The sequence below is a fragment of the Myotis daubentonii genome, chromosome 3 (assembly GCF_963259705.1).
Source record: "Myotis daubentonii chromosome 3, mMyoDau2.1, whole genome shotgun sequence".
Taxonomy (NCBI): Eukaryota; Metazoa; Chordata; class Mammalia; order Chiroptera; family Vespertilionidae; genus Myotis; species Myotis daubentonii.
Window position 1 is genome coordinate 52,308,173 of NC_081842.1, and position 18,578 is coordinate 52,326,750.

General features: G+C 36.7%; 1 protein-coding gene across 6 annotated transcripts in view; it reads right to left on the bottom strand.

The window, feature by feature from the left end:
* Positions 1 to 712: 712 nt before the first annotated feature.
* ATP13A3 (ATPase 13A3) overlaps positions 713 to 18,578 on the bottom strand; it is a 107,844-nt gene continuing 89,978 nt past the window's right edge. For 5 of the 6 annotated variants that reach the window (XM_059687430.1, XM_059687428.1, XM_059687429.1 and 2 more), the window contains 3 exons: positions 13,274 to 13,354; positions 11,580 to 11,669; positions 713 to 4,157 (listed from right to left, as the gene is read on the bottom strand). In XM_059687430.1, the coding sequence (XP_059543413.1) occupies positions 3,960 to 4,157; positions 11,580 to 11,669; positions 13,274 to 13,354 (369 nt within the window). In that variant the 3' untranslated portion in view covers positions 713 to 3,959. The remainder of the gene's footprint in view (positions 4,158 to 11,579; positions 11,670 to 13,273; positions 13,355 to 18,578) is intronic. The other variant, XM_059687431.1, reaches the window with a different exon arrangement.

The following is an 18,578-nucleotide window of genomic DNA, read 5'->3' on the forward strand; positions in this document are numbered from 1 at the left end:
TGATCTTCCCAACTATTAAGAGACTAACTCCCTAATTTTATAGTTCACCATTTCCCTCAGACCTCCTGACACTTAACATTTGGCTCTACATTGTATGTGACTGATAGGTTTCCGCGGATGGTCACAGACATAAGTGTGGAATGCTGTATTTATTTCCTTCAAACATCCAGTTAGCCTGGCTGTGGGGCTCAGTGGTTAAGTGTCAACCTAGGAACCAGGTGGTCACAGTTTGATTCCCAGTCAGGGCATATGTCTGGGTTGTAGGCTCAATCCCTGATTGTGAAGGAGGCAGCCAATCAATGATTCTCATCATTGATGTTTCTTTAATTGTTAAAAAATACTTTTATTTCAGAGAGGAAGAGAGAGGGAGAAAGATAGAAACATCAATGATGAGAATCATTAATTGGCTGCCTCCTGCACACCCCCCTCTGGGATTGAGCCCACAACCCAAGCATGTGCCCTGACCGGAATTGAATCTCCTGGTTCATGGGTTGATGCTCAACCACTGAGCCACTGTGGCCAGACGCCATCATTGATCTCTCTCTCTCTCTCCCTTCATCTCTGAAATAAATAAAAACATCTTTTAAAAAACAACAAAAAAAACCCCCAATGTAATAAAAAAAAAAAAAGGAAATGGGAAAGTATTAAGCAGGAAAATAAACCCATTTAACTAAAAAGGAAACATGTATAAAGACACAGAAAAAAAAAGAAATCTATTTTATTCATTTAGATTTTTATTTTGAATGCTTCAATCAAAAAAAATTTCATACGGTTATTTACAGTGCTGAATGTACAATTATGAATGTATGCCTTTTTGACATCAGGGTACCATTCTTGAGCAGCAATATAATTTAAAAAATATAAAGATGCAATATCATTTCTGATATAAAGTTTCTTAAAAAAATTCCAAAGCCTTAGGGAATTAACAAATCATAACAGGAAGTTAACTATTTTATTAATTTAATGTGCACATAATTACCAAATTTTAATACATTAAAAAATATGTGTAAATACCCACAGACTGTACAAAAATTAACATCCCTTATTTTGCTAAAAGTTCCCAACCACCTCCCACCATAAATATACAAAAACCTATTTCAGATATGTCAAAATTACATGCAAGATATCTTAGAGCGTTTTCTAAAGCCTGAATTTTGCTCTTCTCTGAACAGTGTATGTATAGCTGTTTTGGAAACAGAATATATAAACACTGATATTTTTACCATGCCTTTGAAACTGCGCAGTATTTTCATAAACAGGGATAACAAAATAAATACAGTAAAAACTGCAACAGTTTTGTTTAAATGCAAGTGCAATTTGGAAAGCTCTCAAATGCAAGGATTATAAAACTAATATAAAAGTATTCATTTTGTTGTTGGCTTAGCCACTTTTATTCAAGCATTATTTGCAGCAATGCCTTACAGCAGTTGGTGCTAGAAGATACAAAACATAGTCACCACTATTTATATTTGAGGGAGAAAAAAAACTTTAAACAACCCTGAGGGAGACACACATTAAAAATCTTATTTATTTAAAAAGTTAAAAAGTTACATATCATTATTTCACAATTATTTTCCCGGACATTTCTGTCCTTAAGTATGTGCATAAATAAAATTTAAAGCGGCAATATTTATTAATCTTAATAAACCAAAATAATATATGTACAGATTTTAAAGTTTACGTCTGTATACACTCAAATAATTTAATGTGAAATTAACAATCAAAATTACTATGTAATGGTGACCTACAGAGAGAGAACTCTATCTATGGCACTGAGTAGGACCCACACCTATATTCACAAACATTCCTCAAATAATATTCTGGAAGCCATCAATTACAACTTGAACAACCCACTTAGTTCAAATCTAACTTCCTACAAATGCTTTTCCACCTACCTAAAAACCTTATTCCTTTGAAAGCAACATAGACAGATGAGATATAAAACCCTTATAAAATCTAAATGTTAAAAAAAGGGAGGGTGTAAAAAATATCGCTCTTTATGATCATGCTCTTAAAGATGTTAAATACAGTCTGATAATTGGGTTTTTAAGCTGCTACTAGTAATTACCTTAATTATATGCTTCAGTATTTAAATCAAAGAATAAGATTTATAATTCTGGGAAATCACTGAAGAATAACACTTATACATGTTGAAAATAAATGTGGAAATTATAAAACAATCAAGAGAATAAGTATAGAAAACAGTGCTAATTCACAGCTCAAGAGGTCTAAGATGCATAGCTTCATAGAATCATTCATGGAACAACTGTTCTTATCTAATGTGTATTAATAGCATATTATTTTTTTTATGGAAACTTTTTTTTTTTGTGAGAATCATCAGTGGCAATAGCAATAACAGTGATCCTGAGTGTAACTTACATTTTTCTATAGTCACCAAACATCATTCATATCTCTACACCACAAAAAATGAGAATCATTTGATTCTACAGTTCTGCGTAACATTTGGTAAATTGGTAAGTACAGATCAGGAAAATAATGACCAGCTAGAGGTGAACAGTACACCCATGCTACTGGTTAAGGAAGAACACAGGATAATATCACATACTTATAGAAGTTTAGTGTCCATTTTACAGCAGTATCAGTTTCCTTGTTTATCCATAACTGTGGACTCTGTCAAACTACTGGATCTTACCTATAAAGGCATTTTTAAAGTTACTTTTATTTTGTTTAGAATTTAAACATTATCTAGGCAAAACAGAAAGGTGAAAAATATTATTCACATTTCATCTGATTCAATGAATGTCTATTCTTTAACTTTATTTCCATTTTTCTTTTCTCCCAGAAAATGCCACCACCAAAGCATGTTCCTTTGTAAACATCCAATCCAAAACAGGTAAACTCTGACCTCTGGCGCCACCTAATGGCATAAAACAAATTCTCACCAAGTTCATACTGCTTTGAACAAATTTAGCACTTGTTCAAAAACCACTCATTTTTTTAAGCCTTATTATTGATAGAATAGACATACATCAAATCTTTAAAATTTTAGAAGGCAAAAATCTAAATAAAAAAACTAAAAAATAGCAAAAAGCAAACAAAAAGCTAGCTTACTACTATCCAATGTTTTTAGAAAATTAAAGAAGCAGAAAATAAAAGACATTTAAAATAATATAAAACCTGAGAGGGGGGAAAAAACAGGTATGGAGAGATATCAGAAAGATAGATCCACATCTATTACAAAAAAAATAATTTTTTCCTAATGAAAAAGGTTTACAACATTTAACTAAAGCCAATTACACTACTGACCCCAGACAGCACAGACACATTAACAGTTTTGAGGGACATCTCCAGAAGTCAGTGAAGCACCTTGCTGATTAGAAAAATAAAACCCAGGCAGTTTGTACAGAAAATATAAAACCATAAGTGGAAATTACCTGAGTTGTTCTATAAGCAACACCATAAAACTCACTCCTAACTCTGGATTATCAAAGGAATCTGGTATATGTATATATAGAATTCTTTGGAAGAAATGTTGGAATCAAATGAAAACAGGCTTTTTAACTATTTTCACTAGAGCCTAATCATAAATTTAGGGCCTGTATATAAACAAGGACCTTTTCTAAGAGGAGTTGTGAAAATAAATTTAAAGGTGTAAACTAAGTCTCAAGGGCTAATGTCTAAAACCCTACCAAATACCAACTTTCTTCTATACCCTATATAGAGTATCACTGAGGGTAATAATCAAGAACATTGTGGAAATAATAATATTCAGAGTTACTGAATAAAGAAAGAGGACTTCACAGATTATTAATTTAGCTGGCATGCCAATCTTTTATTTTTGTTTCTTTTGTTTAAAAAAAAGAAAAGCTCTGAAATCAGCTACTGTATCAGAAGGAGCACAGATTTGAAATGATGCCATCTGACACACAGGATCAGGAAGTCCTAAATTACATTCTGTTCAATACTGCTACTAGCATCCCACCGAGACTGATGCACTGCTATGTTATGGTGATGATTTGACATGATCCATTTTCTTTAACTAAAGCTTTAGCTTCTGTTGTTGTCTGAGGTTTTGGTGGCCATTCCGGGTCAACCAAGAGCTCCTGAGCCAGATACATGTACTTTGCTTTCGGTATCTTCTTCCTACAGTCAAGGGCACAGGACAAGCAGCATTTCCCCCAATAATCCACTGACTCCTAAGGAAATAAGGAAAAAGAACACCCCAGAAGATTAAAGGCTGCTTGTTTTTAACAAATTTGTTAAAGCAGAGTACGTCAACACAAAAAAATAAGACGAAATGACTTTTGAGCATAAACAAATGAAAAAAAAATCCATGTAAAAAAGTAAGCTTTCAATTATTTAGGAACATTTTTAAAGGTTAGATGTTTTAGTTATCAATGTAATATACTTTATTTTATTTAGGTTATATAGACCTAACCTCTTGTGTATGTATACTTTTTTTCCCATTTCTTTATGTATAAATACATTTTTAAAATAACTTGCAGATCTGGATAACACAAAACATCTATTGCATCAAGAATTATTTTAAACTATTCAGAAAGAGAAAATATTTTTAATATTTTAATATTCAATATGGAAACTCTCATCTTCTATCCCAAACTATCCTTTGGTACTAGATCATTTTTGGAAGAAAGCAGTGTAAAAAATATCATTGTTCCTGTTAATATTACCTTTTAAAACATAAAACATTATGAAAATATTGTTAGGTCAAAATAAGAACTTAGATCATGTTTAATGTCATTCACTTCTTTTAAAGCCACATTTTCATTCATACAAAAACAATTTTATTTTATAATGATGGTTACCCTTGATGCTCTACCTTTAAGAGGAGGTACATACAAAGCTATAAAGCAAGTACTATTTCTTAGTATTATTTCATTATAAAAAGCTCTGTTGTCATTGAAATTCTTCTGATTAATCCTGATGTTTTTAATGACTGTGATCTTAGATAAATAATTCTCGAAGAACAAGAAAGCAGAGTCCCCTGTTATTGTAAAGAAATATAAATGCAGTAGAGGCCCTCAGAATTTATCTTAACTGAAATTTGTGGTAAAGAAATGAAATAAACCCAGTTGGTTGGGTGTTGTTCCGTGCACCGAAAGGTTGTCGGTTCCATTCCCAGTCAGAGCACATGCCCAGGTTGTGGACTCAATCCCCAGTAGGGGCGTGTAGTAACCAGCCGATCGATGTTTCTCTGTCACATCGATGCTTCTATCTTTTTCTCCTTCTCCCTTCCTCTCTCTCTAAAATCAATACAAAATCTTTTTAAAAATGAAGTAAAAGTAAACAACTATACCAAGAACTAATTATATTCACCTCTAAAGAATGATCAATTTTTAATTATTTTGGCTTTTGTTTCTCCAAAGCAAAACCAAATCCCAGGTTTTTTATTCTGCCATTAATACATAACCCAGTCTACAACTAGGTCTAATCTCAATTGAAACAATCTCACAAAATGGAAGCATAACATAACGGAGAGGAACATTCTAATATGTTAACATCCAAAATATTTTCATGATCAAGAAAGGCAGATTTGTTATAACATATGTGTTCAGAAACATGTTTCTACATTTGCCAATGGAGAACAGCAAAATACTTTAATATGAAAACTCTTACACTTTTCTACATTTGGACTTGGTAGGTCCTCTTATTTGATTGAGACAACCACCAGGAACCTGCTACTCTTTCCTTCTCCAAAACTGTGGGCATGTGGCAGCACTGAGCTCACTATAAATAATAACTGAATGCTTTTAAAGGTCTGCTTACTTTGTCAACAAAACACAGTAAGCTGCACTGCTATACAGAATTTATAGGCAAAAACTGTGGTAACAAGTTATACTTTACAATTCTGGGGGGAGAGAGGAGGTACAGATTTTATGATTAGCCATCTAGCTATAAAGAGAGCTATTACCATCACCTTAAAAGAAGCCCACAAGATGATACAGGATTCTTCAGGTGATCCAAATAACTAACAATTCCTTTCCAGGGTAGGCTCGTACACAACAAACCTTAACATTTAATCTGAGATGAGGGCTCACTACTTGGATCTTTTTTCCAAGGTGTTTAAAGTCTTCAATTTAGTTGCAGAAAAGACCATTGTTCCTAAATCAATCTGAAAGCCATCACTTTTTATTTTATGGCATGTAGCACTTTTAAAGGCTCACAGGAAGAGATTAATGGTGAATGGTGATTGTAAGAAAACAAACAGACAAAACAAAAAACCAGAAACATATGGCCTTGTCTGTCCAGATGAGCCAGCAGGGTTGAAGGACAATGCAGAGTTAAGGAAAGTCACAGCCAAGTGTATTCAAATGGAAGACACACATACACAGCTCTAATCCACTGTTCCCTACCTGCGGAAAGTGAGGCAAGCAATAAAATTAAAGCCAATTTCATTGCAAACAGAATCGCAATTGAATAGCATTTTTTCTTTTTTAAATCCTCACCCGAGGATATGTTTATTGACTTTTTTGAGAGAGAGAGAGAGAGAGAGAGAGAGAGAGAGATGTGAGAGAGAAACATCAATTGGTGCCACCCCAATTGGGAGAGCGAATCTGCAACTGCTTGGTGTACGGGACAACACTTCAACCAACTGAGCCATCCAGCCAGGGCTGAATAGTATTCTTTTTACATTAGCATGTATGTTTTAAAAAATCCTCATGGCCCTATTAAAAGCAAGGTACACTTGTTATCATTCAGAAAAAATAAATGAAGTCATAAGAAACACTAGGGGTATCCCCTCCACTGTAATTAGACACGTATTTTGTTCTCGTGTCCTCACCTCCCCCAAACATCATACACAAAAAATATACTATAAACAAGCATAGATTTGTTAGTTTGCAAGCACAAACATACCACACACATCCTCAAACACAATATAACACACCGGTAGAGAAAATAAAAGGTGTTACAGGCATGCTGGAATGAAAAATAAATCCAGAGAGAAGATGGTGGCAAGAGGAGAAAAGCAAGCACTGTGCACTAGAAAGTGAAGAGGGGGAGCATCACAGGACTCAGAATGAGCACTTAGATCTCCCTGAACACCTAGGGATAGGTCTCAGAAGCAGGAGAACACATGAGCCATAGCAACTGGAGCTTTTGGTTGGCTCCTGAAAGGAAACCCTGGTTAAATAACCACATGTATCCCTTGGAAAAGGGAAAGAGGCTACCACAGACCAACAGAGAAACCACAAAGAACTTCCAAAAAGATCTACAGCTAAAATTCCCCTGCTTCTTAGACCATTACAAACTGTTCATTCTAGAACCCCAATGCCAGTTTAATCTTTGCAGTGTCTTTTAGGAAATGTTTTCATGGGTAGCATGTAAAATATAAAGCCAGGCTTGCAGGACATGTTATAATGGTACTATGGTTTTCATAAAAGTCTTCTTCCATACCAATCCTGAATATAAAACAAGTAAGGACAATTAGAATTAGCATTACATCTACATAAGCCCGAACAATATTCTAAGTGGCATAAAGACTATAGCTAACACTTGGATTCCCCCCCTCCACCCCCAAAAAGGAAAATATAACAGGCACAAATCCTCAGGCAGGATCAAACTACAATTCTAGTTCCACATCTACCACTAAGCAGCCACCAAGACACCAAGAGACCATGTAGCACAGATCTTCTCAAACAGGGTAAAGCTGTATAGAGATGATGGGGCACTCCACTAAAAACTTTCATTCAGTAGATCAAGGATGAAGTTCAAAGGCATTTATTGAAGAAAACGTTTGCTTGAAAACCACTGTATATCAAGATTTTTGTTTTTTGGTCAGAGAATAAGTCTTAACATCTGAGAAATATTTAGCTACATAAAAGTTTTAACTTTGATTATTTGCATGTGGTTTACTTAACCTGTTTTCAATTTCATTCAGGCCACCTAGCATCCAGAAGCAAAACAATCACTATAGGAAATAAATTAGTATTATGTAAAAACCCTTCCTGTATCTAAATTAGGTTAGCTGCATGAATGTCCAGTAGGCTAAGTATAACACAGTATCTATTAAATAAAAAGTGATACTTATTTTGTCTTTAAAGACTAGATAGGAGCTTTTTTGGCCTAGAAATATTATGGGCCTGGGTTACAGGTAAATGTGAATCTGAATCTCAGTTCTAACACTGTTTCCTCATCTGTGGAATTGGCAGAAACTGAAGACATTTCTATATCTTGAGATTGTAGTAACAATTAGAGAGAATTTATATAAAATGCCTCATACGGTGTCTACCATAAAAAGCAGGTATTGACAACAGTAGCTATGGTTTGTCTCCATTTTGTCATGTGATTGTTATATTAACTTACACCTATATAGCCCCCACATAGGAGGCAATGTGGAATAGTGGGAAAACACTCCTCCTGAAATCAGAAACCATGGCTTCAACTCCCAACTCTGCCATTTCATTAGATGCAAAATCTTGGCAAGTGGACTGAATGCTATTTCTCTACGTATAAAATGAAGTTAGAAATGCCTTAAAATTGGAAGGATCCTGGAAGTGTAAAGCACCTTGTAGATCACCAGATTTTTTTTTTGATATGGTTACCAGATATTTCCAGGTGAGGTTCTTGACTTCCCAATTCAAGAGTCTAAGACCTGAAGCCTAGTCAAGGTTCTCTAGCTTTCAACCCAACTCAGTGGTCCCTGGGTACATATGGTAAGGAAGGAAAAGAAGAAAGAAAAATTTTCTTCTCTTGACATTAGTATAGAAGGTTGGGAGTTGCAGTTTGAGAAGACCTCATGGGATTCTCGGTAGAAAGCGCACATACAGAATGGGCAAATGTGGAACAGGAGTTTGTGGTGAGGGACAATTATGGCAGCCACAGAAATCCTAGGTGTAGCTGGCACCCTCAACTTTACTTTCTTTTTCACCTATGGCAGGTACTACTGACATCTGGGACTAGACATCTGGGTTGTCCTGCATACTACTATAGGATGTTTATTTAGCAGCATCCCCAGTGTCCACCCAACTACATGTTAGCAGTAGCACCCCCCCAGCCCCAAACCGTGACAACCAAATATGTCTCTAGGTACTGCCAAATGACCCTGATTGAGAACCACAGCCTTACAGTAATATGACTAACTAGAGGCCCGGTGCACAAATTCATGCATGGGTGGGGTCTGGCTGGCCCACCCTGATCAGGGGCAGGGCCGGCCAGGGGAAGGGGCTGTGGGCAATTAGCCAGCCGGCCTTACCCACTGGTCAAACTCCCAATCAAGGGCACAATTTGCATATTAGGCTTTTATAGGATTGGCCCTTGAAGAATCATAAATATGAAGAGTGACACTCCATTACACACACAAATGTCAGAAGACAGAAGTGTATCATTCTGTGTTAAGAGGTTATAAATACTCTTTTTAAAGCCAATAATTTCTTAATCTTGACCATAGAAAATGAAGACTAAAATTCTTGTCTAGTCAATGATTCTCAGAACTGGTAAGCACACGGGACATGCTAGAGCTACCTGCTCTAGACCACTCACTCTCTCTACCTTCACTCTCTCCCCTAAATGCTTCAGAGGTAAGACTGCATGTGAGAGGCACAAACTCTTAAAAATGAGGGCAGATACTTATTAATAAATGTTTAAAAAATAGAGATGTAGGAAAGGATAGGATTTTCTTCCATTTAATTTTGGTTGAACAATGAAGAGGGATTCCAATTCAAATGTTTACAGCTTTTTGATACCCAATTTTGACTAAGTCGGGGTATATAACTCCTCTTCAGAACCTGCATTTACTTCCTGTCAGTCGTAGATCTCCCTGGAGAAGCTGATAACTCATGGTAAATATTTTCCTTGGCTTGTGCCTTACCAATACAAGTATCTCATATGAGCCAAAGTTAACTTCTGAAGTAATGTAGTGAGGTAATCAAAAGGAAAGAAATATAGACACAGGAGATTTAGCTAAAGGAACTGAGTCCCTAATACAGTTCTGGTCATACCCACTACTAAGGCATTACACTGCTTTGAGGAAAAGAAACTGAAGCTGATTCCAAACTCATCCCATCATTATAAAACTACTAGAGGCCCGGTGCACAAAATTCATGCACCAGTAAGGGTCCTTAGACCTGGCTGGCGATCAGGGCTGATGGGGGCCTTCCAGCTGCTGGCCAGGGCTTCCTTCCCCAGCTGCCGGCTGGGGCCTTCCTTCATTCCATGCCACCCCTGGTGGTCCGCGGACATCATAGTGAGCAACTGAACTCCCAGTCTCCCAGTCGAACTCCCGAGGGGACACTGTGCATATTAGCCTTTTATATATATAGATCACTACTCATCCATCATGAAGCTTTAGAAAAAAGAATAGCACTCTCCAGGACCTCTTATCAAAGGATCATCTGGTATTACACTGGGCATCAAGCCTGCCAAATTACCAAATAAAACTCAAGAAGTTGCTACTTAGGTTAAAAAAAAAAAAAAAGCTAAAAATAAGTGAATAGCCCAATTCAGCAATGCCAAGGAATCCTTTTGAACTCTAAAAGTTTCCTTGCATGGCTCATGATGAATAAAAGATTTAGATACAGAAATCTTTAGTAAAATATTTAGGATACCTCATCCACTACCAACAAAGGGGTAAGATAATGAGGAGGTGAGACTGCATCATTAAGTTCTCTATACCCCAAAAGCTGTAGAGCCCTGGCTGGTGTGACTCAGTGGTTACAGCATCAGTCCCAGGTCTGAAGGGTCTCACATACCTGGTCAAAAACATGTACCTGGGTTACAGGTTCCCTCCCTGACCTCAGTGGGACATGTGGGAGGCAGCCAGTTGATGTGTCTCTCACATCGATGTTTCTCTCTCTCCCTCCCTGCCTCCCTTTCATTCTCTCTGGAAAGCAATGGAAAAAATATCCTCAGGAAAGGATTAACTGAAAAAACAAACTGTAGAGCTGTATGTAATTCAATGGCATCGGTTTAAAAAATAAGACTAATATTTTCTATGAAAAACTATAGGTCAAAACCCTAACACCAGGAAATGGGTTTATATCTCATTCTCTTTTTTATCACTGCACTTGCATATCTTTCAAATAATAAGTAATATAATGGGTCCAAAAGAATAAAAAATCCTAAGCCATGGTTTGTAAAAAATGAACACTGCCTGAAAATTTTCTGAAGGATAAAAGACATATGCTGAGAAAAGTCTAAAAGCCACCCAAAATTAAGATACAGTAACAATAAATCAGAAATAATTGCTGAAAATTTTGACCTTTGGACTCTGATCCATTTAGGAATAATTCCTATTTCATAACTTTGTTTACATACATGTCATTTAGCTTCTAATGGGACTCATGAAAACCAAAAAACATAACATTTAAGCCAGACAGGAATGGAAAAATTAACTCTCACCACTGAGGACAAGACCTTTACATAAACACAAGATAAGGATTGGAATGGAAAAAAGACTTATGAAATTTCTGAAGTCCTGAGAAGCCTGTAACAAAGGTTTGCCATGAATTTTCTAGGACTCCTTACAAGAAATGAAATGCCAGGCATATGGAAAAAGGTTGAAGCAACACACAACAGAACACCAGTCTACAGAATGCAGAGTATACACTGAGAGAGCCTGGGTATACATGAAGAATTGAGAGCAAGTGCTGAATTCCAACCTGTGCTGGCTGTGTGGTGGTGAAGCGATACTCTCCTTGTCTGTCTCGATTGAACACAACTTTCCAAAGGACCATGTCAAGGCAGAAGTTCTGAGAGATATTCCAGTGAGTTAAGAATTAAAAATGACTATGTCATTCTTTATTAATGTGCACATTTAAAAAGGATCACACAATGCTGAATCATTAGTAAAAAACATGACTTGATTGTTATATAGAGAATTTCAGTTAATATTGCAAACAGACAAAAAATAACATGACTTTTATGATAAATGCAAATCATCATAAAATTGTTGATAAAATGGGACCTCTACATTTTCCACAAAACATGACTTTTATATGAATAGTCGGGCTCCCCATATTAAAATAATGCTTATAATCCAGTCTTTTTCTTAACAGTTATTTCCATTGAATATTTAAAATTAATTCTATATGTAGCTAAATCTATATATGAATATGATTTTCAGAATCCAACACAAATAATTCTTTTGATGGTGAGCAAGAGTAAAACATTATGAGGGTTTATAAAAGGATTCCCTAAAAATATCTGTTTTTAAAAATATATATACATATATCTTAAACATTTGAGTGAAAAGTTGAACTTATCCTATAGAAAAAGAAAAGCTTTTAAAATACAATGTCTTGGATGTGCTTTCTATAGACCATACAATAGCAAAAACACATTCCAGTGGGCACTTTAAAAAGATCAGTTTCAGTACCATAAAATCCATGCTGCCAACTATGGTCCAAATTTAAATACGAAGTCATCTTTTAGAAAGATAACAAATTAAGCATCATTTCCAAGTCTAGAAATAGTATCATTAAAGTATATATTTCACAAATTACCTAATTTTAATTCAAAATCATGTCCTATGAAACCCTTCACTTAAAAATCACACCTGTTATCTCTTTCCATTTCATATGTTGTTACTGTAGAAGAGAATAATAATAGTTTGGAGAACAGACAAAATTATATTAACAAACAGCAAATGAGAACTCAGCAGTTTCTTTTATAGAAATGGATCTAAAGGCAATACTAATAGGAGAGTAATTGTACAATACACAATGGATCAGAGAGTCCTTATGACCTCTAGAGGGAATTTAAAAGCAAATATCAAAGAGGAAGTTCCACTAATCAATGCTGAGACTGGGTAAATTCATAACGGTCATTATTTTATACTCTCAATAAACTCTATTATTAATATTTATGACTTTTCATGGAGAAAGTCCCCCTTCTTCCTTAAATGGGAAATTGTACCATATATCACAGGACTCAGTGGTACTACCCCACTCTGATTTCTTGGCCACCAGTTAATGGGCTGCCTGAGCACCAATTTCCACCCACATCCCCACCCCACAACCCGTCCAGTTTGGTGATTTCCTCTTTATTGATGTGCCTCCTCCCTTCCCCCAACAATTCTGAGCACCAATCTTCTCTCCTTTCTATCAATCACTAATTTTTGCTAACTCACTGCTTATTTTCTCCTATCTGTATGAGTGTAGCTACGTAATATCCCTTAATATGACCACTATCAGTTAATGGAAATGTCAGAAGAAAAGGCTAAAAAAACTTAACTAAAATGAAACTGAAACTTTGTAGGCTTCCATAATACTACCTGTTCTCTTCCCCCATTACCATTAAATCACCAAGAATCCCAAAGCAGCAAGTTAGCCATTTGATTATCTGAAGTGCTTACCTCCACCATGATAGATACAAGGGCATTTACAAGAACAATGATGAGCATAGTTATACGCCACTGATATGGTACACACACAATCTGTAAGACAAAATTTTTTAAGTTAAAATAGTAGTATGTAGTTTATATTTATGGCATTACATCATAACTTTAAAATTAATTTAATTCCTATTATGTACCAAGCACCTTCACATAAAATACCTACTCAATCCTCAATAGTGCCACAAGTTAGATATTATATCCACTTTTCAGATGATAAAACTCAAAGTGTAAATAACTTAAGTTTAAAAATAATATTAAAGTGGCTGAGCTTAGTCAGATCTTCATCACTCAGATTGAACAGCTCAAGCCTTACTAGACCATAAATTTCTAATAAGCCCCTATTTTTAATTATTTTTTTTATTATTATTTTTTTTATTTCAGAAAGGAAGGAAGAGGGGGAGAGAGAGAGAGAGAGAGAGAGAGAGAGAGAGAGAGAGAGAGAGAGAGAGAGAGAGAGAGAAACATCAATGATGAGAGAGAATCATTGATTGGCTGCCTCTTGCACCCTTCCCACCCTCCCCGCCACTGGGGTGGATCAAGCCCACAACGCAGGCATGTGCCCTTGACCAGAACCGAACCTGGGACCCTTCAGTCCGCAGGCCAACACTCTATCCACTGAGCCAAACCAACTAGGCCTAATAAGTCCCTATTTTTTAAATAAAATCTTGTCTTTAAACAATGAAGCAGATACTGATCTAATAATAAAATATTATTCAAAACTCTATACTGATATAAGGACAAGTGCATAAAAGAACTATATAGATCAATTTAAGAAATACAACCTAAATTTTCACTTTAAAATCTGTGATAAATTTTTAAGGCCTAAAAAAGAGAAGAAAAAAACCTATTTACACATTCATCCTTTCATCAGCAAATACACACAGAGTGAATATCCAAGATACTGTGCTAGGTGGCGAGGAGTGGTATGATCTAATGTTTTAGAAAAACATTTAAGACTTCAGCAAGAAGGATCTGAGGGGTGAAGACTACTATAGTGATCCAGACAAAAGGTGATAGTAGCTTGAATTAAAATGGTGGGCATGATAAGAAATACGTATTTGGTCTCTGTTCCTGGTTCATGACATTTAGCTCTTAAAACTCATATAATTTCCTGAGTGATGGAGGCAATAGGGAGTGTCTTATACAGAACTTCTAAATCCCCTGGAATGCTTTTTGCTCTTATGAGGCTACTCTGGGTGGACTCCTGAACAGCTTCAGGATGGGGGCTGCCCACCAGAAAGACTAAGCCATGATCAAAAGCTTGGAACTTTCAGTTCCACTTCCTCATCCTCCAGGAAGGAAAGAGGGGCTGGAGATTGAGTTAAAAATTGATCATGCCTAGTGATGAAGCCTCAATTTTAAAAAAAGAAACCTAAAATAGAGGTTTTAGAGATATCCATGTGCTGGGAGAATGGTACATCCCAGCTCCACAAGGACAGAAGCCCTGTACTCTGGGCCCTTCCAGAAGACCTCGGCCTATATAACTCTTCATCTGGCTAATCATTTGTACCTTTATGATAGTCTTTATAATAAACTAGTAAACATAAGTGTTCCCCTAAGTTCTTTGAGCCATTAAAGCAAATTATCAAACCTGAAAAGGGGGTTGCAGGAACCAATTTATAGCTGGTTGGTCAGAAGTACAGGTGATAACCTGGGACTTAAAACTGGTGTCTGAAGTTGTGGTATAGTCTTGTGCGACTGAGCCCTTAACCTGCACTATCTCCAGGTGGTTAGTGTCAGAACTGAAATGCAAGATATCCAGTTGGTGTCCAGAGAGTTGGAGAACTGGTTCCTGTGGAACAGCCCCCCAAACATGTGGTGTCAAAAGTGTTGTGAATAGAGGAAACAATAGTTTCCTTTTAGGTGACAAATGGGGTTGGAATGAAAAGAGAAAGATTCAGAATAAGAAAACTGAGAGAATCTATCAACAGACTGGCTATAAAAAGAAAAGAAATAGATAAGGACACATATACACACTTCTGACTTGGGTAAATGGTGGTACCAAGAGACGGAGACAAAGCAGAGCTGAGGAAGAAAATGATGAGCTTAGTTTAAAAATGTTGATGGGTGACCCTAACCGGTTTGGCTCAGTGGATAGAGCATCGGCTGCGGACTCAAGGGTCCCAGGTTCGATTCCGGTCAAGGGCATGTACCTTGGTTGTGGGCACATCCCCAGTAGGGGGTGTGCAGGAGGCAGCTGATCGATGTTTCTCTTTCATTGATGTTTCTCTCTATCCCTCTCCCTTCCTCTCTGTAAAAAATCAATAAAATATATTTTTAAAAAAATATTGATGGGTGAACCATGCAGATAATATTCAGTATGTCAATGGAGTAGATTCAGGTCTAAAGCTAGTTGTGAGAGCTAGGCTAAGGGTATAGAGTCGGGAGTCTTCATTACATAGTTAGAAACTATGGGTGAAGTCATGACTACAGATGAGATCACCTGAATGTAGAGAGTAAAATCAGGAATAATTGCAGAAATGTGGAGAACACAAAACATGTAAAGAGCAGGCTGAGGATTTGGAACCACAATGAAGAATGAGAATGAGGAGTTACAGAAGTAAGGAGGAACAATCACAAGAGAGCAAAACATCACAAAATTCCAGAGGAAATATCTCAAGAATGTTGGCACGGCTCACTTGTCAAGTAGTGCTGAGGAGTCAAGAATAAAAAAATAAAAAATAAATAAAAAGAAATTAATGGGATAAGTTCATTGGACTTAAGAAGGTTGTTAACTGCCTTGGCAAGGTAGCTTCAGTAGACTGGCAGGTGTAGGATCCAGACTAGTTCATAAGTGTGCGGGAAGCGAAGTGAATTTTCATAGCACTCTTTCAAGAAATAATTGTTTTTAATCTTTATTATTGAAAGTACTACATGTGTCCCCCTTTTTCTCAATTTGACTGTGAAGCAGAAGACACATGTGGCAGGAAAGAAATGTGTGTTCTGTTTTGCTTTCTTCTTTTGCTTAAAGTGCTTATCTAAATTCCTCAATGAAATGGCAGGAAACAGTTATACCACTACACTGCTGGAAAGATGATAAAATGTCAATTTCTTCTAAGATAAATAACACAGTATTTATAAAAATTAAATTTGAGATGCCCTTTGACCAAGTAATTCCATTTCTGAACATTTAACCTCCAAGTATGCATTTGTCCTTCTTAATAAAATGCATAAGGATTTGCAATACAGCATCCTATATAATAGAGGTAATATGCAAATTGACCATCATGCCCTCGCACAAGATGGCCACCCCCATGTGGTCACAAGATGGCCGCCACAAGATGGCCAGCAGGGGAGGGCAGTTGGGGGAGACCAGGACTGCAGGGGAGGGCACTTGGGGGCAACCAGGCCTGCAGAGGAGAGCAGTTAGGGGCGACCAGGCCGGCAGGGGAAGGCAGTTGGGGGCAATCAGGCAGGCAGGCAGGCGAGCAGTTGGGAGCCAGCAGTGGGGAGCCAGCAGTCTCGGATTGTGAAAGGGATGTCCGACTGCCAGTTTACAGCAGTTGGACATCCCCCAAGGGATCCCAGATTGGAGAGGGTGCAGGCTGGGCTGAGGGAAACCCCCCCCCCAACACACACGAATTTCATGCACTGGGCCTCTAGTTTCTTATAATAGCAAAACACTAGAAACAACCTAAATACCCATTTAAAGGGGATTAGTTAAATTATAGAAAAGTCCACAAAATAGAATACCATTCCACAAAGCTCATATAACTTTGATGCAAACCTTGCAAACCTATCAATAACACAACAAAGAAAAATTAAGTCTGATCTCACTCATGCAACCAGAAGCAAAAATCCTAAACAAAATCATAGCAAGCCAAATCAGGAAAGTATAAAAAAGAATGCATCATGACCAAATTGGGTTTACTGAATGCAGTGTTAGTTCAACATCTGAATACCAGTCAACTAACTATAATTTACCACATTCTCTAGGGAGAAAAACTGTGTGATCATTTCAGTAGCTGTAGAAAAGGCATTAGGTAAAATTAATCATCTATTTATGGTAACAACACTATAGAAGGAAGCTTGTGCAACCTGATAGACAGTATATACCAGAAACCCAGGCCACAATATATCCAATGGTGAAATATTAAGAGCACTCCTTTTAGAATCAGGGACATTACAGCATATCACTACCATTACAACCAACATTAGTAAGGTTAATAGACATGAAAAATACATACAAAGCTAAGTACTGAAATGTCAGAAACAAAACAATTGTCATTATTTATAGATGATAACTACCTAAAACAGGAAAGCCCAGAGAATCTAAAAATTTTTAGAATAAACTTTGACAAGGCTGCTGGATATGAGATGACTATACAAGACAACTGTACTGTTTATCCCAGCATAAAAGAATTAGAAAATGTAATTTTAAACAAATTATCAGAGGAACAAAAATGAGAATACCCCAGAAATAAATCTAACAAAAACTTGTATTAAAACCTTCAGGAAGGCTCTAGCCAGTTTGGCTCAGTGGATAGAGAGTTGGCCTGCAGACTGAAGGGTCCTGGGTTCAATTCTGGTCAAGGGCACATGCCCAAGTTGCAGGTTCGATCCCCAGTAGGGGGCATGCAGGAGGCAGCCAATCAATAATTCTCTCTCATCACTGATGTTTCTATCTGTCTCTCCCTTCCTCTCTGAAATCAATAAAAATATACATATATTTAAAAAAAAACTTTCAGGAAGAAAACTGTCAGGCTTTATTGAAAGATATACATGAAGACCTAAAGAAATGGAAAGAAATACTATTCATAGAAAGGGAGACTAAATAAATTCTCCCTCAAATTTATTTATAAACCCAGTGTAATTTTTTTTTAAATTTATCTTTATTGTTGAAAGTTATACAGATGTACCCTTTTTTCCCCACTGATCCCTTCTAGTCCATCCCATCCCCTCACCACAGGCCTTCATCACACCATTGTCTGTGTCCATGGGTTATGCATATATGCATGCAAGTGCACCCACCCACCCTCCTCCGCCTTCCCTCTGAGATTCCACAGTCTGCTCTATGCTTCTGTGTCTCTGGATTTATTTTGTTCATCAATTTATTCTGTTCATTAGATTACACTTATGAGTGAGATCATGTGATACTTGGGTTTATAACACTTAGCATAATACTCTCCAAGTCCTTCTATGCTGTCTCAAAGAGTAAGAGATCCTTCATTTTTACTGTTGCATGGTATTCCATGGTGTAAATGTACCACAGCTTTTTTAAAAATATGTTTTTATTGATTTCAGAGAAGGAAGGAAAAGAGAG